The following is a 21,813-nucleotide window of genomic DNA, read 5'->3' as shown; positions in this document are numbered from 1 at the left end:
TTAGTGTGGAGAGAAGTCTTAACTTCTGTTCTGAAGAATTTTTTTCTGTGCACTTCCAGTTTTTCTGGTAATAGCTAGGAAAAGTGTTAAAGGATATGTTACAAGGTTTTAGTAAATTACGCAAAGTGTAGAGCAAAATAAGAATGTATATTCACTCATAAAGCTAATATATTTTTTAGTATTTGAGCATTTTAGCAATGAACCATTTACCATAGTCAGGAAACAGTTGAATTTTTACTTCATAGCATGGAAACTCTCTACACAAGTAAGAAGTCTTAAGGAATCCTTGCTCTATTATTGTCAGTATTTACAGTTAGAAATACTGCAAAGAATATTAAATGACAGAACAATGCAGCTAAATGATGAACAAGAGTGGTGTTCTTATGGATGGTATTAATTAAACTGTTACAATTATTCCTACGGTGATGACGTCTGTTTTTTTCAACCTTAGGTGCCAGGTATAATGAAAAACATAGAAAAACTAAAATGTCTTTAGTTTAAATTGAGCTTTAAGTTTAAAGCTTTAAGTTTAAATTGAATGAATTGTGTCATATATTCATTTCAACTCTACTTCTGTGAAAATGTTTCTGTTGTGTTTTAAGGGTCATTTTAGGATTTTAAAAGTAATATAGAGGAAGCACTTTCAGTGAACATTGTCTAACAGTAGTCCTTTATTATAGCCTGTCAGAAGGTTTGTTTCATTCTTTCTTGAGGCTTCTTAGAAGATAATATTTAATCTATTTATGTTTTGGTTTATCTATCTAAGTCCATTTATTGCCATTTTGTGATACTTTATTTTTGTATTACTTGTGCTTTAAGTTTATGTGGGATTTTTACAAGTAACATGTTAAATTTTGGGAAAGTGAGCATGGAAGTAGTAGTAGTGTTTTCTAATATGAGCGTGGGGTTTTTTTCATGCTTACTCAGGTGAACTGTGGCATTAGATATATTTGAGGGCACAAGTTTACTGTGGAAGTACTGCTAGTATTGCTGCTTGTATAATGAGAATAGCCCTGTGCTTATCATGGTAGCGTGACTGTGAAATTTTTAGCCAAAATCAAAAGTTTGTGACAAATGTTATTTCTGTTTTTCATCCTGGGATGTCATTATGTACAAGTGTGGATGGTTACATACTTCCTGGCATTCGTTAATGGCTATAAAATCATATTTATATGTGTGAACCCACATCAGCAAAACAGTCAGTGTCTGGAACCTGATGCCAAAGATAGGTGAATTCTGACATAAGAGATCTCACCTGTTTGAAAGCCACCTTGTTTCTTCCAAAGTTCCTGAGCTTAGGCTTCTGACTAGCCAGTCAGAGGAGAAATACACTTCATTAAGACCCTGCCTTCCTTTTCTTTCTTTGAAAAGCACTTGCTTTCTGTCCATCTGTAAAAGAGTACTTTTGAGGGTGTCTTTTGGTAAGTGATCTTATTCTGGTCATACTTAAAAGTAGTCTTTGTTGTTTAGGTTCTTCAGTCAGACAGTTGCAAGAACAGAGCTGGAGTCATTGATTGCAAGGACAGCCTTTAAGTTCCTGAGCAGTACAGTAGGAAAGATTTTGTTCTGACTTGTATAAGGACAGAAAGGATGTCACAAATCTGAATTTGGGAACAAAATATTTCTTCATTGTTAACTACAAGATATATTTGCCCAAAGGTCTTCTGAGAAAAACAGAACCTGAAGTGATTTTGGTTTCAGAATAGGGTAGACATTTCAGGTTAAGGTTAAGTTTCTGTGAATCAAAAATATTCTAAGTCACACATTTTTACTTTATATGGGTTTTTTTTTCCCTTAACATGACACTGGGACATTTTTAATGTGTATTAGTTATTTTTACAGTCCACTGATCTCATCTGTACTACTCACTTGATACTTTCACTCTGTAGGTAAATAATCTCTCTTTTTTATTTATGTTTAGTTTCTTGATGCTTAAACTCTATTTTTGTTTTGGAGTTCAAGTAAACTGAGTCTTCATTTGCTCTGTGCTACTTCCTTTCTTCTCCAGACTTTAGGGAGAGTTTATTGTAAAATGATTGGAACTGGCTAATAGCTCAAACGTATCTGTCTTTAGATTTCAGTAGCCTGTTATACTTTAATGCGATGTCATTCAGGCACTCATAAAATAGACATTATTTCTGTAGTTGGTTTTTGCTTTGTCTTGTTATATACATAGGTGAATCTGTCTTACAGTTTTTGAGGATATTTTGAGGATAAACATTTACAATTACTTTAGCATAGTTGTATAATAATTCTTTTGAGGAAAAGCTGCATGGCACAAAGTAAAAACACAAGTGTTAGCTTTTCAGTACACACTCAAATTCTAAATGAAGCCAAGTAAAAAAAAAAAAGGAACCGTGGAGAGTTACATCATAGGAGTATGTAATTTGTATAACAGCTTGATCCCAGGCACCTGTCTTTGTATGACATAATTACTGTCATTCAGATTTTTATAACTGGGATCTGAAAATGTTGGGGAAAAACACTCTTTGGATTTAACTTTTGTAAGTAGTTAAGGATATTATTTTATTTACTTGTCCATTGCTTCATCTAAACATACGGACACCTTTAAACTGTTTTGGTGCATGTTTAAGACAAAAAACAACAAAATAATCTTCCCACAGACTTAAGGCACACTGTTGGTACCTGCCATGGTAGAGGACAAAGGGTGACAAGTTTAGCTCCTCTCTTTTGCCTTTTCTGTTAAAAAAGGAACCTGATGAAAGTGTTTCCAGATAGATAAGTGGGCTTTCGTAGACATCCTGATTCCAGTCTGTAGACTGTTGGAGACTGACGCTGTTAATGACAGTAGTTTATATATTGTTGTATGTAGTAAAGAAATGAGGAAATGAATGTTGAAATGACTGTGTTCACTACAGGGAGTCATGCTGGAAAGTGACAGAGCTGTCATTCCATTGGTAGGAGTATGATTTTGCCATTGCAGTTTAACAGTGCTTTTTGATAAAGGTATATAGACTATAAAGCACGAGTACTCTTGCTAAAGTACCCACAGTTGCATGATGGAAATGTAATTCAAGTTATATCTTCCTTAGAAATGTTTGTTAAGAAGGAAGAATGAATACCTTTAATAGCACTTGTTTATAGACAGTAGATGCATTTTGATTTTCTCTGTGACCTCATCTAATACAAGTTAAATGATGGAAGATTATTTGCTTACACACTGTATCAGAAAGGGCCTTCACTGTTTATTTAGTCTAGCATCTTACTTTTTCCTTTTTTCTGACAGTCCAGATTTTTCTACAAGCAATGTTTTCATCCTGTCCATGTTGTGCTGTTTTTGCAGCACATACACAAACGATAGAGTCTCTACTGTAATTGAATAATTACTCTGTACAGAGAATTTTTAAAACTGTGGTGTTATACTGAGAAGTTAACATTACAGATCTCCATGTGTTGTCTTTGAAGTAAATGGAAATGTAACAAACGCATGAAAGCAATGCTAAATTTGAAATGTGCTTAGTTGGAAAACCTAGTTTTGATCTTCATTACTTTTTCATTGTCATGAGTATTTATTGGGTGCAAACTGGGTCGTTGTGTTTACATTCCAGTCTAAACTTTGTCCAGTGATTATTGATTTCTTTAATTATTTGATTTTTTTTTCTTGAGGGAGAAAAGTGATGGAAACTGCTTTTGAGATTGGTCAAATATCTGCTTAACTTTCAAATGGTCAAATATCTGAATTGATGTTCAAAAGAGAATTATTTATACTATGCTTCTTATAAATGCACCAAAAACACATATAAAAATTAATACTTTTGAAAAAATGTTGTCTGCTTCTTACTGTTACAGGGGTTCTAATTATTAGTGTTGTTGGTTTTACTTTTCAAGGTACCCAGAAAATGGCATAATAGAAATGGACACTAGTAATCTACGACCCCGAGCAAGAACCATTCTGAAGTGGAGTGAACTGAAAGTGGGTGATGTGGTGATGGTAAACTACAATGTTGAGACTCCAGAAGAAAGAGGATTTTGGTTTGATGCAGAAATTACCTCTTTGAGAGAAATCTCAAGGACTAACAAAGAGGTTCACGCTAAAATTCTGCTGGGGTAAGATTTATTTGACCAACTCATAAGATCTCTACATATCATATAAAGTAGGTTTGGTGCTTTTTGCATCTAGTCATCACTAGATTAGAGTTAATTTCATACTTTGATTTCACAGCTCCATGAGTCATGAAATTACAGTGCATGTTTTTTACTGCTATGAGTCAGATTTTTTTCATCTCCTGAGAACTGCTGGAGGCATACATAAAGTTTAACATACTATCTGTGATTTCAGTTATCAGTGTGGATTTGTATTTCTTTATATCTATGTTATATATTTATATATACTTTTTAATATATATATTTTATATATGCATTTAGTTCTTCTAAAAGCTGAAAAATCTGTCTTCAGTAATTTTTGAGGTAATTGGGAACCCTTAGATCCCAATTTTTAGTCATCTCAGACATTTTGAAGAGGTGTCTGAACTGGCTAATAGAATTTCTAAAGAAAAAACTATTTATGTGGGCATTATAGCTTCTGATAAGTAAAAATGTGGAGTTGTGGGCTGTTAGAATTAAGAGTTTTCATGTGACTGAAACATGAAACTGTTATCCTGTTTCATTTAAGAATTTGTATATAGTTCTTCAAGAAGAGTGTTTTCTACAAAAATCCATATCATATCACTGTAAATAAACTCTATGGTTTCTGACTTAGGTATGAACAGATACCAATCTGTATTGGCAGTCTTCTTGAGTAATTCACTGTAACCCTTCTCATTTACTTTCCTTATTCTTTTAACATTATCCTTTTCTGACACAAATGGAGGAAAAGCAAATGGATCCACTCTGCCACCAGGGGGTTGTGTGGGTGCTTACATGTTAGGAGTGAAACCGATTTTAAAATTAAACTGCAACTAAAGTAAAATTTCTTTATACTTGAAGAACTATTGATTTAATGTTGGCATTTACTCAGTAAGTACTATTATTTTTCTGGGAGTATACTGCATTAAATGAGTTGGACTATTTATATATTAGTGTAGTTTTCTTTATGAGAAAGGAGAATATTCTGTAGGAAGACTTAGGGTGTAGGACATATTTAACTGGAGAAGTTATTTAGAAGACTTATCATAAGGTCAATTGGCTTATGAAAGTCAGTATTTTGTGTGAAAAAATCCAATTATATCTAATACTGGGAAATAGGAAAGACATTGACTTGGTAAATAATGCAAGTAAGCAAAAATCTGTGAATGATTTTTAATTTTAGTATAGAAGAGTTTTATTACACAATCTTGATGCATTACATTTGTCTTGTACTAAGTAGAGCAGGCATGTGGACTTGTGTTGTAGACAAAGCAAAAGAACCCCACAAACCTACCCTCAAAACTTAAGCAAACAGAAATTGAGTGGGTAGTTTGAATTACTAACTTGGAAGGGAGAAGAGGCTAAGAAACAGGCCAGTCTGGAGATAGGAAGATTTTCACTATAATGCACTTAATATTCTTATGCCATTTGGTAAATAAGAGATGGACCTTATAACCTTTGTTATAACCAGAGCTGTCTGGCATTAGTTTACATGAAATTCAAATAACAATTGCTAATCTTACTCAAACTATTGTCTACATGGATTATATAAAAATTTTTCCCATTTATTAAAATACATATGTCACAATACTTTTATTGGCAAAAGCAAGCGTATGGTGGCAACTAAATGTTTCTGCTTATGCTTGCTGGAACTCTAACAAAGGATAGTATTTTTTAAATCTAAATAAGATGATAGTTACATTTAAAATTTGAAGATAGTAATTTCAAATACTGTGGGTACTACAGCAAGTACCATGGAGTTCCCCAAAATATTGACTGTCCTCTGGAAGGAGATGGGTCAAAAAAGGTATAGTTGCCACATGTGTCAAGATGTTTAATTTAAGTCCATTTTTCAGATGGAATCTTATTTCAGTGGATTTTCTTCCTGGCCAAGAATTCAGGCATAATTTACAGTGTGTAATGCAATAGTCAACTGGTACGCATAAAGTAAGGTTACCAGAGCCCTGCCATTTCTGGTATTTATGAAGGAATAGTTCTATATAAACTGACATACCTGTCATTCCTCTCAATTAGAATTAAGAGTAAATCTGCTAGTATTCATAAACTTGTTTAAGGTACATGCTGCAACAAGTATCACTTTACATTTCAGGCATGTTGGCTTGCAAAATAAAACCAATCTCTCAGTCTGTCAGTGGTTATTAAATATATCAAAAAGGATATTAATATATTTATAATAATATATTAATAAGGAGATAAATACATAACAATATAGAGTACATTAATATAAATTAATTTAGAATTTTAATACAATCATGTTATTGTTTTAGTCTATAATAATATAACTAATACTTGACTATTCCGTAATTTATTATTGTTGTGTTATCATGAGTCCTTATGATAATGTTTGCATTAGTTAATTGTTTTAAATAAAGGTGAAATTTGTTTGGAACACTTTATGATTGTATGTTAGTGATTGGTTACATGTTAGTAACTAATTATGTGTGTACCACTAAGCAGGCAGTAAAGGGAGGTGGAGTTCTTAGGGTTGCTTCAAATGTATTAATGATTTGGGCTTTTTTTCCTTTCCGGTACTATTTCAAAGAGGCTTTGTATAAAAGAGTTTTGTACTCAATAGTTGAGTGTTTGAGTTATTGATCTTGATTGGTTTTGACAAAGACTTTGTGAAGCTGTTGGCACAATGGCAGGAAACAAGAACATGCTGTTTGTAGTATTCTTTGGAGCTTGCAGTACATGTGATGAGGGTGTTTTTACTGTATCTGTTGAAGTGTGTTTGTTAGGTGTTACTTGTGCTCACGTTTCAGCCATAACCTAAAGGAAGTGTCCTGTACATCATTAGTTCAACTTTTGGGAAACCAATATGGATTAGAGAATATTATCGAAGAACAGAGTGAGAGTGAATAGGGGAGAAAAAAACACTACAGAAGAATTAACCGCATGTTAATAATTCTCGTTTGTACTGTACTTACATTGCTACTGACATTAATAGTTGCAGGACACCCAAACCCTATCCAGACTTACTGTGTCGCAGATAAAAATACTACCGAAAAACAGTGTTTTGGGGCCTAGGACCATAGGTCTTTCATGATTGTGTGTGTTTACTTTTTGTTCAGAATGGTCTAGTTTATCTCTGAAATGATTTTCAACTAAATTTGTAGGGTATACCTCTGGTTTTGAACATCCTCTATTTTCCTTTTCTCAGAGTATCTTTTGCTTCATGGTAAAAGCAGTTATTTGTACAATGACTTGTTTTCTTTGCACTTAATAGCACATTTATTAAATGCCTATTACTGGTGAGTAGTTGTGAGGCAAAATGTTTATTTGTAATGATGTTTAAATGTAGCAATTTATTTTAATGTTGGAGCTGGCTGACATGATTAAAGCCACTACATTAAATTAAATCAAAGTAGTTCAAATGGTGCTTTGTGTCTTCTCCCTTCTAGATTTCAAGGTAAATGGAGACAAAAGCATCTCTTACGTTTCTTCAGTCAGCCTTTGGAAGTTTGAGTTTAGAAAGGACTCTTGTCAGTGACAAGGGCTGTATTTTGTTTATGCCTCTGGAGTTACAGAAGAATATCAGAAAAATCTGATCACTCTGCAGATGTTATTCCTCTTTGACTAAGTGAATATGTAGTGACTGTGAGGTTTTACCCACAAAGCAGTAATGGAAGGTAATAGAAAGGGTCCTGAATTCTCAGTTATATATTTCATCTTAGAGTTCTGCAGGTTTAGTGTGAAATTTCCTTCTCCCAGGAAAGGAAGAATTGCTTTGTTTTCAGATAAATCTATTTTTAAACATCCTTATTATGTTTTTTTATGTCGCCTTCCAGATCTGGGGCTTATCTTCCTCATTTGAATACAATTTTGGTTTTGATTTTGGTTTTTTGATTGGTGGTTTTTTGTGGGTTTTTTTTTAGGATACGTTCCTCTTTATCAACTTTAAAACTTCTGTTCATGTCTGAACTGTTTTTATTCTCAGAAGCCAGTATGATGGTTTTACATGTTTACATGATTATGATGATAGCTGTACAAATTTTACTTCTAGCTTCTTATTTTACTTTTTTTTTTTTTTTTTTTTTTTTTTTTTTTTTTTTTTGAGCAGGTTTTCCCATCTATTTATATTTCCATTTATTTACATTTAACTTCTCGTATTTGAAGTTGTGCATAATGGAAGTCATACATTAATGAAGAATTTCTTTACAGTGGGGGTGGTGCAATGCTGGAACAGGTTGCCCGTAAAGGTGGTAGGTGCTCCATCCCTGGAAACATTCAAAGTCAGGCTGAACAGGGCTCTGAGCAACCTGATGTAATTGAAGATATCCCTGCTCACTGTAGGGTATGCGGGCTAGATGATCTTTAAAGGTGACTTCCAATCCAAACTATTCTGTGGTTCTGTCATAATATTTGTTTTTATAGCTTTGCAAAGGTACAAGATTTAAACTCATTACAGAGTAGTAAACTAACAGTGAAACAAGCCTTGCATGTTCTGGATTATTTCAAGGGTTCTTGTGCTTCTGTGGATTTCTACGTAGCTGATCAGGAAAAAATAAAAAAGAGGTTCTCCCTCTTTCCTCTTCTCCTTATGACTTAAGTGAAGCTGGTTACCTCCTTTGAAGAAGAGACATCCTTTTGAATCAACACAACTGTTTCACATCAAGATAGATTCTGATAGTCTAAGAAGCCTGCTGGGATTTTTCATGGTGATTCTGTAGAGGGGATGTCCAGAACTTCTTAAGCACTTCTGTGAACTGCTTGTCTTAGCCTCTGCAGCTAGAGAGATGGCACTTTCTGTGATACATATCATTAGGTAATAATCATGCAATTTTTAACAGGAATGACTCATAAAATCAAGAAGAATATTTTGCATCCCACTTTATTATCCTACTGGGGAAAAGAACTTAGGTATGGAAGGAGGGAGAGAGTGGTGTGTGGAAAGAATAACCTGTTTGAACATCAGTGAAGTTTACTGGAAGTCAAACTGTTTATCTTTTAAATTCCAGATTAGGTTTTTGATCTTGCCTCAGTTGTTATTTTATTCTTAAGGAAAACTCATTAACTAAAGGATATAATGGTCATGAGGATGCAATATTATCAAATAGGCTTTTGAGTAGCATACAATGCCCTGTTTTACAAAAAAAAAAAAAAAAAAAAAAAGGAGCCTGGGATGCAGGACAAACTGCCCAGAAGGTATTGGAGCACACTGTCAGCTACTGGGACTGGAGTTGGTGTCCATAAGGTGTTGTTTCAGTCAGACAGAAGAATATCTTACTGAGACTAGTTCATGAACAGAGTGAGTTCCTTAACCATGCTGTTGTGTTTGTCCTCTCCACCAAGGTCATAAATAAGATACAGTAATTTGCTTTAGCACCTGTGGAATCAAAACCAGAAAGCTGAGAAAGAGCTGAAAGAGTACATTTTGAAGGGCTTGTTATTACAGGTTAACTTTTTCATGTTTCGTCTTCCTTCTTTCCCTTCTTTTTCCTTGGACAGAAATTTCCATTTTACAAGCATTCCCTGAATAATTATGACAGCCAGGTTATGCAAAGATTGTAGCTGTTTCTCCATGAGCTTTGTTTTCCTGTACACATACTTTTCTTGCTTTACAGAGGATGAATCTCTAGGAGGTTCCATTATGCAGAGGAAGGCGGAAGAATTACAGTTTTAAGATTGCTTACCTGTAAGCAATCTTACAAGGAAGAAATATTTTATCTCTTGATGCTTCCCTCTTCCTGATTCTTACAGAGAGTGGAAAAATTAATTTATTTCTCCTTTGTGCCATTGCCCTGCACATTGCTGTTTCTTAGCTGGCTGTATGGAGAAAGTGATATTTAATTGTTTTGGTTTGTTTTCCCAAAACGCAGAGAAAGTAGGCTAGCTGCCTGTAATTAATGTTGAGTCTTTTTGAACTGTGAATATACTGTTCTTTTGTACTGATACTTTAAAATTTGAGTTGCAAAGTCTGCCTCAATAGAGATACCATTATTTCTTAAGCTAAGTGACCCAGTTAAATCTGATTTTCTCAGTCTTGCTAGTGAAATGGTAAAACCTCAGAGGAAAAATCCTCCCAAGGGAAAGGAGCAAGCAAATCCTGTGGATCAAAACCTGATTAGTTGTACAGCTTGTGTTGAGAGGAATTTGGCTTTTAATACTATGAAGCCCATAATTGGGTTCCCATCTGTCTGTGAAAGTCTTGAACCTCAAGTGCAGACAAGACCATCTGTACCAACAGGCTGGCCAGCCTGGTGAGCAGGGATTTGGCTGGTGAACGGGATGTTGTGACCCATGATTAAGGGAAGTATTTGACCTACATGGAAAGCAAAAGGTGCAAGGTGGTGGGAACAAGAGGAATCTTGAGACTGGTAAAAGAGGGATACCCATCTCAAACTCATGTATGTCAATAAACACAGCCTGGATACCAAGCAGGGAGAATGATTTCAGCATATAGTTAGAGAACTATAACATTGTTGGTACAGTGACACCATCAGACAGCTCACATGACTGAAGTGAGAGAGAGATGGATGCAAACTCTCACGAAAGACAAAGATTAAGAGGGTATGGCTGCCATGGTGTGAAGAAATTTGGTGTAGGGAGCTCTTCAGTGGGATGACACCAATCTGGTTGAGAACTTGTGGATGAAGATGGCAGAGGTCAAAAGGGATGCCATGGTATGGTAGTAGTTCACCAAACCAGGGTGAAGAAGGGGATAAAGCCTTTAAAAGTCTCTGAATCACAGTCACAGATTTTCATGGAAGACTCAAATTTCCTGACATCTGCTGGCAGGGCGGAACACCAGTAGTCAAAGACACTCTTTGGAGGATGTCAAGGACAACTTCTTAACAAAGATACTAAATAGGTCAACAGGATGATACACAGCTGGATTTGCTGTTTAATAGCAAAAACTTCTTGGGCATCAGATAATCAGTAGTAGCTTTGGCTCAACTGACTGAAACAAGTAATAAAAAGATCACAATGGAACTGAGGAAGGAGGGTAGGAGAGTACATACACTGGAATTAATAGAGCAGACTTAAGTTTCATTCAAGGATATGGGTGATAGGATCCCATAGGAGGCAGGTGTAAAGGGCAAAGGAGCTGACAGGTACTTGAGAACAACCTCCTCCTATAGGTCATCCTTATACTTAAGAAACAGATATATCAAGAAACTGGCAAGGATGAACAGGAAACTGGTGACTCCAGTGCAAATTCAGTATATAGGAGTTAGAAGCTCGAACTTTTGGTTGGAAGGAGGAATTTTCAATGTGTATGGATAGTGTTATAAGAACAAAAGCCTTGTAAGAAGACATCTTACAATGTTCTTTACAAGAACCTTGGCACTTGTAACGAGACATCAAGGGCAACACGGAGACCTTTTACCGTGGCTTTGGCAGTAGAAGGCTGAATGAGGCAAATGAAAAAGATGATTCAGTATCAACAGACACTGTCTTCATTGCCTTAGTCTTCACTGACAAGGTTTCGCTGGTGGCTGTGACTAGTGAAAGCATTCAAGGAGAATCTTCAGCACTGAATGAGGACTGGATCAAGGAGTGCTTTCAAGAACTTCACCAATGCAACACCATGGGACCAGCTGGGTTGCATCCAAGTATACCAAGGGAATTAGCTGTAGTGATGCCCCTCCCTCTGTGCTGCATTTGAAAAGTCGTGAAGATCACGGTGATCCCTGATAACTGCAGAAGGGCAAATGTCACATCCATCTTCAAAGAAGGCCAAACATCCCAATCTTTTTTTTTTTTTTTTTTTTTTTTAGGAAAACCATTGGACAGTCCTCTTGGAGGTGATTTAGAATAGCCAAGATGGGATTCCTTTTTTCCCAGGGCAAATAATGCCTTAAAACCTGGTTCCCTTCTTCGGTGAAATGATACAGTTCTGTGGCCAAGACATTATTAGCAACAGATGTCATTTCAGCTTGCAGTAGGTCTCTCTCCCATAATAACCTCTCTCAATTAGTATGTTGTGATCTGGGTGGATGGGCAATCAGATGGGTTTAAAAAAACAGTAAGATTGAATGATAAAGCTCTGAGGATAGTGGTTAATGAGTTGTGAAGTGCCTGGAAAGTGCTAACAAGCAGCAAACAACTGCCAGGGTCAGTCCAGGGACCTGTACAGCTAATATCTTAAGGAACAGCATAACAGTGCCAATTTAGTGCACTTGCCAAGTTTTCAGAGACACCAAATTGATGGAAATTCAAGGTTAGTAACGCCAATCAGCAGGACCTGAATAGCCAGGAGGAACTGGCTGATGGGAGCCTTGTTAAATTCAGTTTTCATACAAGAAGAGTTTTCTTCCATCTGGGAAGGCAGAGCACTGCCTGGGAAGTAGCTTTGATGAGAAGGGCCTCTGTGTCTTGGTAGACAGCAAGCTGAACATGAGTCAGCACAATGTGATGATGGCCAACAAGTGTTCAGGCTTGAATGAGTGAAAAGGATTATAACCAGAAGACTGAGGAAAGTAATTTGCTTCCCTTGGCTAATCACTAATTGCTCTGCACCAAGAATGCCAGATACCACTCATGGCCAAACACCAAAACTCTGCCACTTCTGATTATAGAAGAGCTTATTCTCTAGTCCATACCCGTGGAGTAATGTCCTGAGCAGACTCTACATCGTTTGAGTCTTTTCATCCTGCAAACACGTACAAGAAGTGGGCTGAGCTTAGGCTGTGTTGCCCTGTGGTGCCATGATGTGATGCCAGGCACAGCTCGCGCCCCCTTTGCTTCTCCATCGCTTTGGGTCTCCAGGCAGCTCTTTTGCCGGGTTCTGTACCGGCATTCTCTCAGGCAGATGTTAACATCTGCATCCCAGAGACCGTGGATGCCGGTGTAACATCGCCGCAGTGCAGCCACCGGGCCGAGCTGCAGCGGCGGTACCGGGCGGGTCGCGCCCCCTGCCGGCTGCGGGCCGGGCGGGCTGCAGCACCATGGACAGTGCCGGGCCGGGCGCCGGGAGGTGAGGTTACAAATAATTATATCCTGATAGGCACATGTACACCGGATTATGGTGTATCGATTCGTTAGGTCTTCAGCCTGCCCTGGGAAACAGAGTTTTAGATTTTAGTTTTCCGGGGTTTTTTGTTTGTTTTTTTTTAATCTTAGTGCGCTCTACATTATGAAATCTCCGAATAGTCAAAAAGTTGTTGTTGTAACAGCTTGAATAATAAAACTGAATTAAAAGTACAGTTAATACTCTCCCAGTGAGTTTGTATGTTCATGATAAACCAAATAGGTGTGGAATGTGTTGAAAAGAATCTTGCAAGTATTGTCAGTTTTTCTGCTTGCATACACTACAAAATAACCTTCATGTAATTCAGTGCAATTTAGCAGTATTTGATGAAATTAACAATGAAATAAGTTGTCTTGATGTCAGGAGATTGCAAGTGACCTTTAAAACAAGTCTGTTTAACACCACTTCTACATTCATGTTTGGTAAGGGTTGTGGTTGTGATATAGCTGTTTTTTAACCTTTGTTTCATTGTCTGTAGACAGCGTGTGTTCTTAGTTTGCAGCCTCAGTTATGGTTGATTTTTAGTTGTAAAGCAACGAGTACTGACTTTCACATTGCAATATTCTATATCAGACTGAGATTTATTCTTTTTTTTTAATACGCATGCCATTACATCTATTTGCAAAATATTCTTTTGGCTGATAATGACTTCAAGTGAATATATTGAAGTGAACATCACAGCATAGCTCTGGTTTTCAAGGGCAGATTTCTGTAGAGATTATTTGTTACAAAAGCATTTATATTACATAGCTTAATGTATTTGCAAACTTAATTTATGATATTTTTATCATAAAAGGTGATAAACAATTGCTCATGAGCTTAGTTCAGGAATGTAGTGTTTCTTGTTTCAAAGGCAAAGAAAAGTGGTTTTAAACCATGTTTAATGGTTTAAATGTTTTAATGGTTTAAATGGTTTAAACCATGTTTATTGGTTTAAATGGTTAAAAAAACACTAAAAAAACATGTCCTCACTTTTAAAAATGTATCTTGAGTAGGTCAGGATACAAGTTCACATAGCTACTAATGTGAAAGCATAAAATGTAAAGATGCAATGAAATGTTGATAGGTAGACATGAACTCTACTGGCTCAGTTGCTTCTAAGGGGATGATAGCAAGCATTTTGAATGGTAATACGGAAAAAATTGTATGCATATTTCTGAAGAAGTTACCCAACTGTAACTGTAGTTAGTGAGGAAAAAAAAAATAAAAAAAAGAGAGAGAAAAGAGCTGTTGTCTGAAAGTTTTGCAGAAGCAGAGTAGAGGCTGATCATAAAGGGGATGTCAGCAAAGCAGTGCCCACAAAGGCAAGAACTGCTATGAAGTAATGACCCCTATGGTGCAAACTTTTTAAATAGATTATTGCAATCTGAAATAAATCATTTTCCTGGCTAGGAACACAAATTGTTTTGTATGTGATAGATATATTTGCATGGATCTTTTACCTTCTGTTGAAATATCTCAGCTCTTTAAGCTTTGCTGGTAGTGGCAGTTTGTGCATGTGATTAATAATGTGGAATGTTTTCTCTCTGAAAACTCTCAAGAAACAAAAAGGGTCGAAAGAAATACAGATGCCAAAGTGGAGTTGTTGGAACTCTTAAAAGACAATTATAGTGAATATGCTATCAAGAGTCCTCTCCATACTAGTTCCATGAACACTTAAACACTGCCGTTGGCTCAGGGCCATCAAAAACTGTTTTATTGCCTGCGTTTTTTCCACTGGCTTGTTTTTTGTTTTTTTTTCTGCCTTAGTTAAGTCAGGAAGTCCAAGAACTGGAGTCAGCACAAGGGAGCAGACACAGACATAGAGTGGAGAGCAGCAGATCCCAGACTGAAGCCTGATGTTCTTGGACATGTTCTGTTACTGCAGTTAACCTTATTTAATATCAACCTAGTATCTTGCGTTCCTGTCTGTTTTAAGCAAATGTTTTGGTTTTCTTAGAATTTACAGCACTGGACTGAAATTTGTTTGGGAATTGGACTAATGTATCCTATCAGTGATGAAATAAAGAAGCTGTTGAGCTTTATTCCCTTGTTTAGGTTTCATAAAGTACAGAATCTAAGTCCAAGGAACTAAGTTGAATGTATTTTTTTATTCTTTTTGTTTTTCAGAGGCCCAGAAGATACAATAAATGATTGTAAAATCCTTTTTATAGAAGAAATGTACAAGATTGAAAAGCCAGGAGCTTATCCATTGACATTTGGGGATGGAGATTTCAAAAGTATGCTTTTTGAAATTATTTAAATAGAAGTACAAATTAAGTGGTGTTTCTTTAAAAAATTTGAAAGCTCAGCATGCAGAGCAGAGGTAGTAATAATTGCTATGTGTGTTCAGGAAACTAATCACATAGAATCGTTTTTAGATTTCTGTTCTGAAAGTGTATTTACTTGGTGGCTCTTTTACTTGGCTTTCATAAACTGGTATCATCTTAGTGCTATCACTCATGAGCAGGGGGAAAGGGGAACAGCTGATGACATGCTAAATGAACTGTACAGAATGAGTTAATAATCTTGGTTAAGTTTCTGGGCAAGTGTCCAGGTCACCAAAACTGCTATTGCAATAGTGTGATTCACTGTAACCCAGTTATGATGGTCCTAAGATTGAAAATACATAAAGTTAGGAGTGATAAGTATTTGTGGCAGCAGCACTGTGAGATTTGACTGTGACTCTTTTAATAGGTATTAGATATTATTAGAGTCCTGACTCCAAGGCAGTTTTTCCGTTTTTCTTTGTATGTAGCTCTACATGCACTAGAACTGGTCTCCTTGATGTTTGCCATCACGAAAAAATCTGGTTTTCAGAGGAGCAGATACCATGTAATGTGGTATTTTTAAAAGTCAAAATGTTAATTTCTTTAGAGTAACTTCTCAAAAATAATGTTCATTATTTGTAATTTACTTCCCTCAGATTACTCAAAGAAACCAAAACAAACCATCTATTCTGTTTATTTTTTACTGGTCATATCAAAGAGTTTTTGCAATATTTTAAAGATGTTTTTATTAAAAATATGGTAGTATGAGAAATGAAAAAAAACTTTAGATACTGTTTTGGATTTATGTATTTACTTACTTTGAAATTATAATTTTTGATGAAACTTTTTAAAGGGTATATAGAATTACTCCAGTTCCTTTAATTCTTCCCTGCAGCTACTGTGTAGTGAATTAATTTTTTTAATTATATGGGTGATGAGGAAATGAATTATTATTATATTGCTACAGTGCATCCACAATTGCGTGCAGTAGCACTGTTTACTCTGACATGAGGACTTATCCTGGAATCATTTAGGTTGGAAAAGACCTTTAAAATCATAGAATCTAACCCTAAACATAACACTGACAAACTCACCACTGAAATATGTCCCTAAGAACCACATCTAGATGTCTTCTAAATAAAACCAGTATAGTGACTCATCCACTTCTTTGGACAACTTACTGAAGTGTTTGATAACAATTTTGGTGAAGAAATTTTTCCCAATATCCAATCTAAACCTTCCTTGGCACAACTTGGGGCTATTTTATCATTTTCTGTCATTTGTTACTTAGGAGAAGAGACCCACACCTACCTCACTACAACCTCCTTTCAGGTAGCTGTAGGTAAGGTCTCCCCTCAGCCTGCTCTGCTCCAAACCAAACAACTCTGATCCCCTCAGCCACTCCCCATAAAACTTGTGCTCTAGACCCTTCACCAACTTCTTTGCCCTTATTTTGGACTTGCTTCAGCACCTCAGTCTTTGCAATGAGGGGCCCAAAACTGAACAGAATATTCAAGGTGCAGCCTCACCACTCTGTACTTCCTATGTCAATCACCACCTTTACTATTTCAAAGTCAAAATCTTTTATTATCACTTCCAGTTCTTTCCCTCCTATTTTCTCAGCTATTTCTGTATTTATAACCTCTTTGCTTAAACTACTCATGGGTTGCCACCTGTGTATAGAATTATATCTGTGTATGTTTTGTTTCATTCTGTTCTTTCTCCCATTTCTTTCATATATTTAACTTACAGTATTTTACATACATATTTGTTCAAAAAACTTCATCCAAAAATGGAACACAAATGTAATTTTTAAAAAATATAACCCTGAAACCTTAATCTTTAGCCTTTTCCTCTTGGTTCTGAGCTGCTCTTTCACCTAAGGCCAACTTTCTCACCACATTGCCCTTTTCATTTCTGTTCATGAGATTCTGATTTTTTTGTCAGCTGTCTCGCCTTTGTTCACTTATGCACAGTGCACATCAGTTGAGCTCTCTACTGTAAACAGGATACCCTTTACCTCTGGACTGTACTTAAATCCCTACTTACGTATTATCTATATGTTTTTAATTTAAAATCTTTATATGCATACAGCTATAAACACACAGCTACCTTAGCTTATATGCTATGGAAAGCTACAGATTTTTGTTACCATGACAGATAAAATTCAAAGAATTGTCCCTCAGTACTTATGAGATTGTAGTAAGCACAGGCAGAAAATGCACTGACTGTGGTTTTGTCTGTACTAAGCTACCATCCATGTCCTTTCCAAAAGACAGGATGCTAAGTTTGGAAATACACTTCGTCAGATAAACAGTGTGGGCTACCTCTGCATAAAATTGTTATTCTTTGACACTGGCTATATGCTAGTTAGGTTTTGTTATGTAAATTTGAGAAAAATATTTATGACATACCAATACATACTTATCAGTTACAGTTAAAAATAAGGTACTTATTTTCAAATTATTTAATGGAAATCTAAATTCTGCAGTCCTGGAAAAAGGTAGGGCTAAACTTACTAGAAAATTATATTGGAAAATTAGAAAACTGAGAAGAGACGTACTTTTAAGTGTGCTTCAAATATTGATATATAGAATGAAAATACGATCTAGATATCAACAAACATTATTTCCATCAAAATCCAAATGCTATGAACATGAGGTGATTCTTCCCACAAAAGAAGAGAATATTAAATTATACAGGCAAGTCAACTCTGCAGTGTTGATAAAGGTGAACAGACTTGTCTTCATGTGACCAAGAGTGAAAATAAAACAAATACATTTGACTTATGATATGGGTAAAGCAGAACTATGAAAAATTAATGTAATGAAAATGACTATAGTATGTATAGTTCAAGAAAATTGGAGACTCCAGCTATTCTTCAACTAAAATATGTAAACCTTTTTATTTTTTCCCTCTTCCAAAAAAAGAAAGAATTTATATTGATCTTTGACTTAAGAAACTCCTTTTGTAGTTGGAAAAACTAAATTACACAGGCGTAAACAAGCTGTGGTGGTAAGAGAGAACCAGAAATTACACAATTTCTTGTTGCCTGTTATTTTTGGGGTGAGGTAAATCAGTGATTTTCTTTAGGAAATGCTCTGTCATCCCTTCTAAATTTTTTAAAAGTGGATACAAGTTACCTAAGATTTCTTCAGTCTAACTTGACTTGAATTGGTGTTAGCACCTTGTGAAGACCGTGAGTTTTGCCTGTCTGTGCTGGTAGATCCACAGATTTATTCACCAGCACTTTCTCCTTTCTCTTTGGGAGAGAAATCTTCAACTGGAAGATTACTTGAATTTTGAGAATCAGCAGATAAGTCTTTCAGGCTAGACTTCGGTCAGAGCAGTATACTGGGAGATTTTGGCTCTCTTTTTAAGTTTATCTGACCTTTCCCTTTGAAGCTTTATGAAATAATCACTGCTGGTTGCTGTACACATTTATTTCTTGTGTTTTCCAGTCAGTACATCTCACTAGATCTATCTTTAGCTGGTGATTTTCCCTCTTCAGTGATTCTTCATTAATATTTTTCAGCTTTTTATCTTTTTTCTCTCAAGAAAAAATTTCAACCTGCAATGGGCTAGCACTTCTTATGATAGAATGCTTTGAGTTGTGAGTTTGGTTCTTCAGAGATCACCTGGTGCAAGCCCCCCATATCCCATGGACAGGGTCACATCTCACCAAATCAGATTGCTCAAAGTCCCATCCTTGGCCTTGAACACTTCCAAGGAGGGGGATTCCACAACTTCTCTGGGCAACCTGGTTTAGTGTCTCACCACCCTCATAATAAAAAATTTCTTCTTTGTATCCAATCTAAAGCTACCCTCTTTCAATTTAAAACTGTTACTCCTTGTCCTGTAAATACAGGCCCTGGCAAAATGTCTTTCTTGTAAACTCCTTTTAAGTATTGAAAGGCCACAACAAGGTCTCCCTAGAGCCTTCTTGTCTCCAGCCTGAACAAGCACAGCTCTCTCAGCCTTTCTTCATAGGAGAGGTGCTCCAGCTCTCTGATCATTTTCATATCTCTCCTTTCAACCTGCTCTGCAGGCCTATGTCTTTTTTGTTTTTGAGGACTCCAGAATTGGACACAGTACTTCACATAGTGTCTCATGAGACTGGATTAAAGGGGAAGAATCCCTTCTCTTGACCTGCTGACCATGCTTCTTCTCATGCAGCCCTGATTATGGTAGACTTTATGGGCTGCAAGTGCACATTTCTGCCTCACATCCAATTTTTTGTCCATCAGTATCCCCAAGTCCTTTTCTACAGGGTTGCTCTCCATCCCTTCATCTGTACTGACATTAGGAGTTGCTCCAAGCCAGGCACAAGACCTTGCATTTGGCTTTGTTGAACTTCATGAGAACCCACTTCTCAAGCCTGTCAGGGCCATTCTGGGTGACATCCCTTCCCACTGGTGTGTCAGTTGCACCCTCCCAGTTTTGTCATCCACGGAGCTGTTGAGGGTACACTAAATTCAGCTGTCTGCGTCACTGATGAAGGTATTGAATAGAACTGACCCTTGAGGGACACCACTCCTTCCTGTGTTTGACTTGGACACTTGGCCATTGGATGTGGCCACACAGCCATTTCCCTATCCATCTAGTTATTCCTTCATCAAATCCATACCACTCCAGTTTAGCAGCAGGAGTGTTGTGAGGGACCAAACCAAAGGCCTTGCAGAAGTCCAGGTAAATGACATCCATAGTTCTTCCCTTGTCTGATGCACTGAGTACTATAGAGAGCCACTAGATCAGTCAGGCAGGATTGGCCCTTGATGCAGCCAAGTTGGCTGTCTTTATTCACCTTTCTGTCTTCCATATGCTTTGATATGACTTCTGGGAGTCTCAGTCTATGGTTGTACTGGGCACTGAGATGAGGCTGATGGGTTGGCAATTCCCAGTGTCCTCTTTTTCACTCTTTTTCAAAAAGAGTGCAATATTCCTTTTCCTCCAGTCATTGGGGACTTTCCCTGACTGCCATGTCTTCTCAGATATGATGGACAGTGGCTTAGCAACTACCTCAGCCAGTACTGTCAGGACACTGGGATTCATCTTATTGGGTCCCACAGACTTGTGTGTGTTCAGGTTCATCACATGGTCTTGAGCCTGATCGTCCCTTAGAGTGGGAGGGACTTCATTGCCCCAGTCCCTGCCTTGAGGTTCAGGGACTTGAGAGATGTGGCAAGAGCTATTATCAGTGAAAACTGAGGGAAAAAACTTACGGAGCATGTCAGCCTTCTCCATAATGGTTATCACTAATTGTGTCTCATTTTTCTGGAAAGGGATTGTACATTGTCTTTAATGTTCTTTTTCTGACCAGAATTGCTGCAGAAGCCCTTCTTATTTTATTTTGCATCCCTTGCCAAATCCATCTTCAACTGTGCCTTAGCTTGCCTGATCCTATCGCTACACAACTAGACAGTGACCCTGTTTTCTTCTGAGGATACATGTCCCTGATTCCACTGTGTGTGCGTCCCTTTCTTTTGCTTTCCTGTCACTGGAAGGTTCTCATCAGGCCTGCTGATCTCCTGGCTTCCCTGCCTGTTTGCTTACACACGGGAATTGAGTGCTATAAGAAAAGTCTCCTTAAACAGCTGCCAGCTCTGTTCTGTTCAGGGATAAATCTCTGAGGGCAGTTTCCCAGGGCGTCCCATCTACTAATTTCTTAAACAACTGAAAGTTCAGTTTCCTAAATTCCAGGGTCCTGACTATAATCTTTGTTTTGCCCATATCCCTCAAGATAGTGAATTCCAGCAAGTTATGGTCATTTCAGCCAGTGCTGACACTAATTGATCTCCCCAGTTAATCTATGCTGGTAAGCTAGAGGTTCAGTGTAGCAGGATGCTCTGCCTCAGTGGGCCCTCCTCAGTTTCCCTTTATGATTCAGTTGTTCTTTGTCTCTCAGTTTTGCACTCCTTGTCTCAGTTTCACTGCCCTTAGCCTAGAGTTGGAGAGCTTAATGGAAAGCAAAAGCATAGCAAACTCTGAACTGTAACAATCTTGAAAGTACCTAGAGAAGACCAAGTCATTATCTGTATTGCCAGATGCTCTCCTGTGTTGAAAATCATGGAGCCCGTGATTTGGCTTCATCTAGGCCAAACAAAGCCCAAACAAGAATGGAAAGATAAAAGAATTTGTATAATGAGGGAGAAGGCTTTCTTGTTTTTCCCTTTGTTTCCCTTTTCTTCTTAAGTAGAGGATTTTGGAGGTACAGCTAAGTAGTTAAATTACAGCAGCCAGTTACTTTATTCTGCAAAAGCCTAGTCCCGTCTTTTGATCAGAGAGAATTCTGTACATTTGCCCTAGAAGGTGGGCTGGATCTTCTCCCCTCAAGCAGGGATGCCTGCTCGAGTGGTTATTCCTCAGGAGGCTGAGAGCAAAGGGACATCTGGCCATACCTAAAAAAGGGTAAGAAATAAGAAATCTCTATATATGAATTCATAACTTTAAATCTGTAGGGTGCTTTTGAAGACTATATTAATT

The 21,813-nt window shown here is 37.0% G+C and overlaps 1 protein-coding gene across 2 annotated transcripts in view; it reads left to right on the top strand.

Annotated features, from left to right (window-relative positions):
• UHRF2 (ubiquitin like with PHD and ring finger domains 2) overlaps positions 1-21,813 on the top strand; it is an 84,279-nt gene that overhangs the window by 33,554 nt on the left and 28,912 nt on the right. For both annotated transcript variants that reach the window (XM_030467559.1, XM_030467560.1), the window contains exons 4-5: positions 3,850-4,068; positions 15,191-15,300. In XM_030467559.1, the coding sequence (XP_030323419.1) occupies positions 3,850-4,068; positions 15,191-15,300 (329 nt within the window). The remainder of the gene's footprint in view (positions 1-3,849; positions 4,069-15,190; positions 15,301-21,813) is intronic.

This window comes from Calypte anna, chromosome Z (assembly GCF_003957555.1).
Source record: "Calypte anna isolate BGI_N300 chromosome Z, bCalAnn1_v1.p, whole genome shotgun sequence".
Taxonomy (NCBI): domain Eukaryota; kingdom Metazoa; phylum Chordata; class Aves; order Apodiformes; family Trochilidae; genus Calypte; species Calypte anna.
The sequence above is the reverse complement of the archived record's forward strand: the minus strand, read 5'-3'. Positions and strand labels throughout refer to the sequence as shown.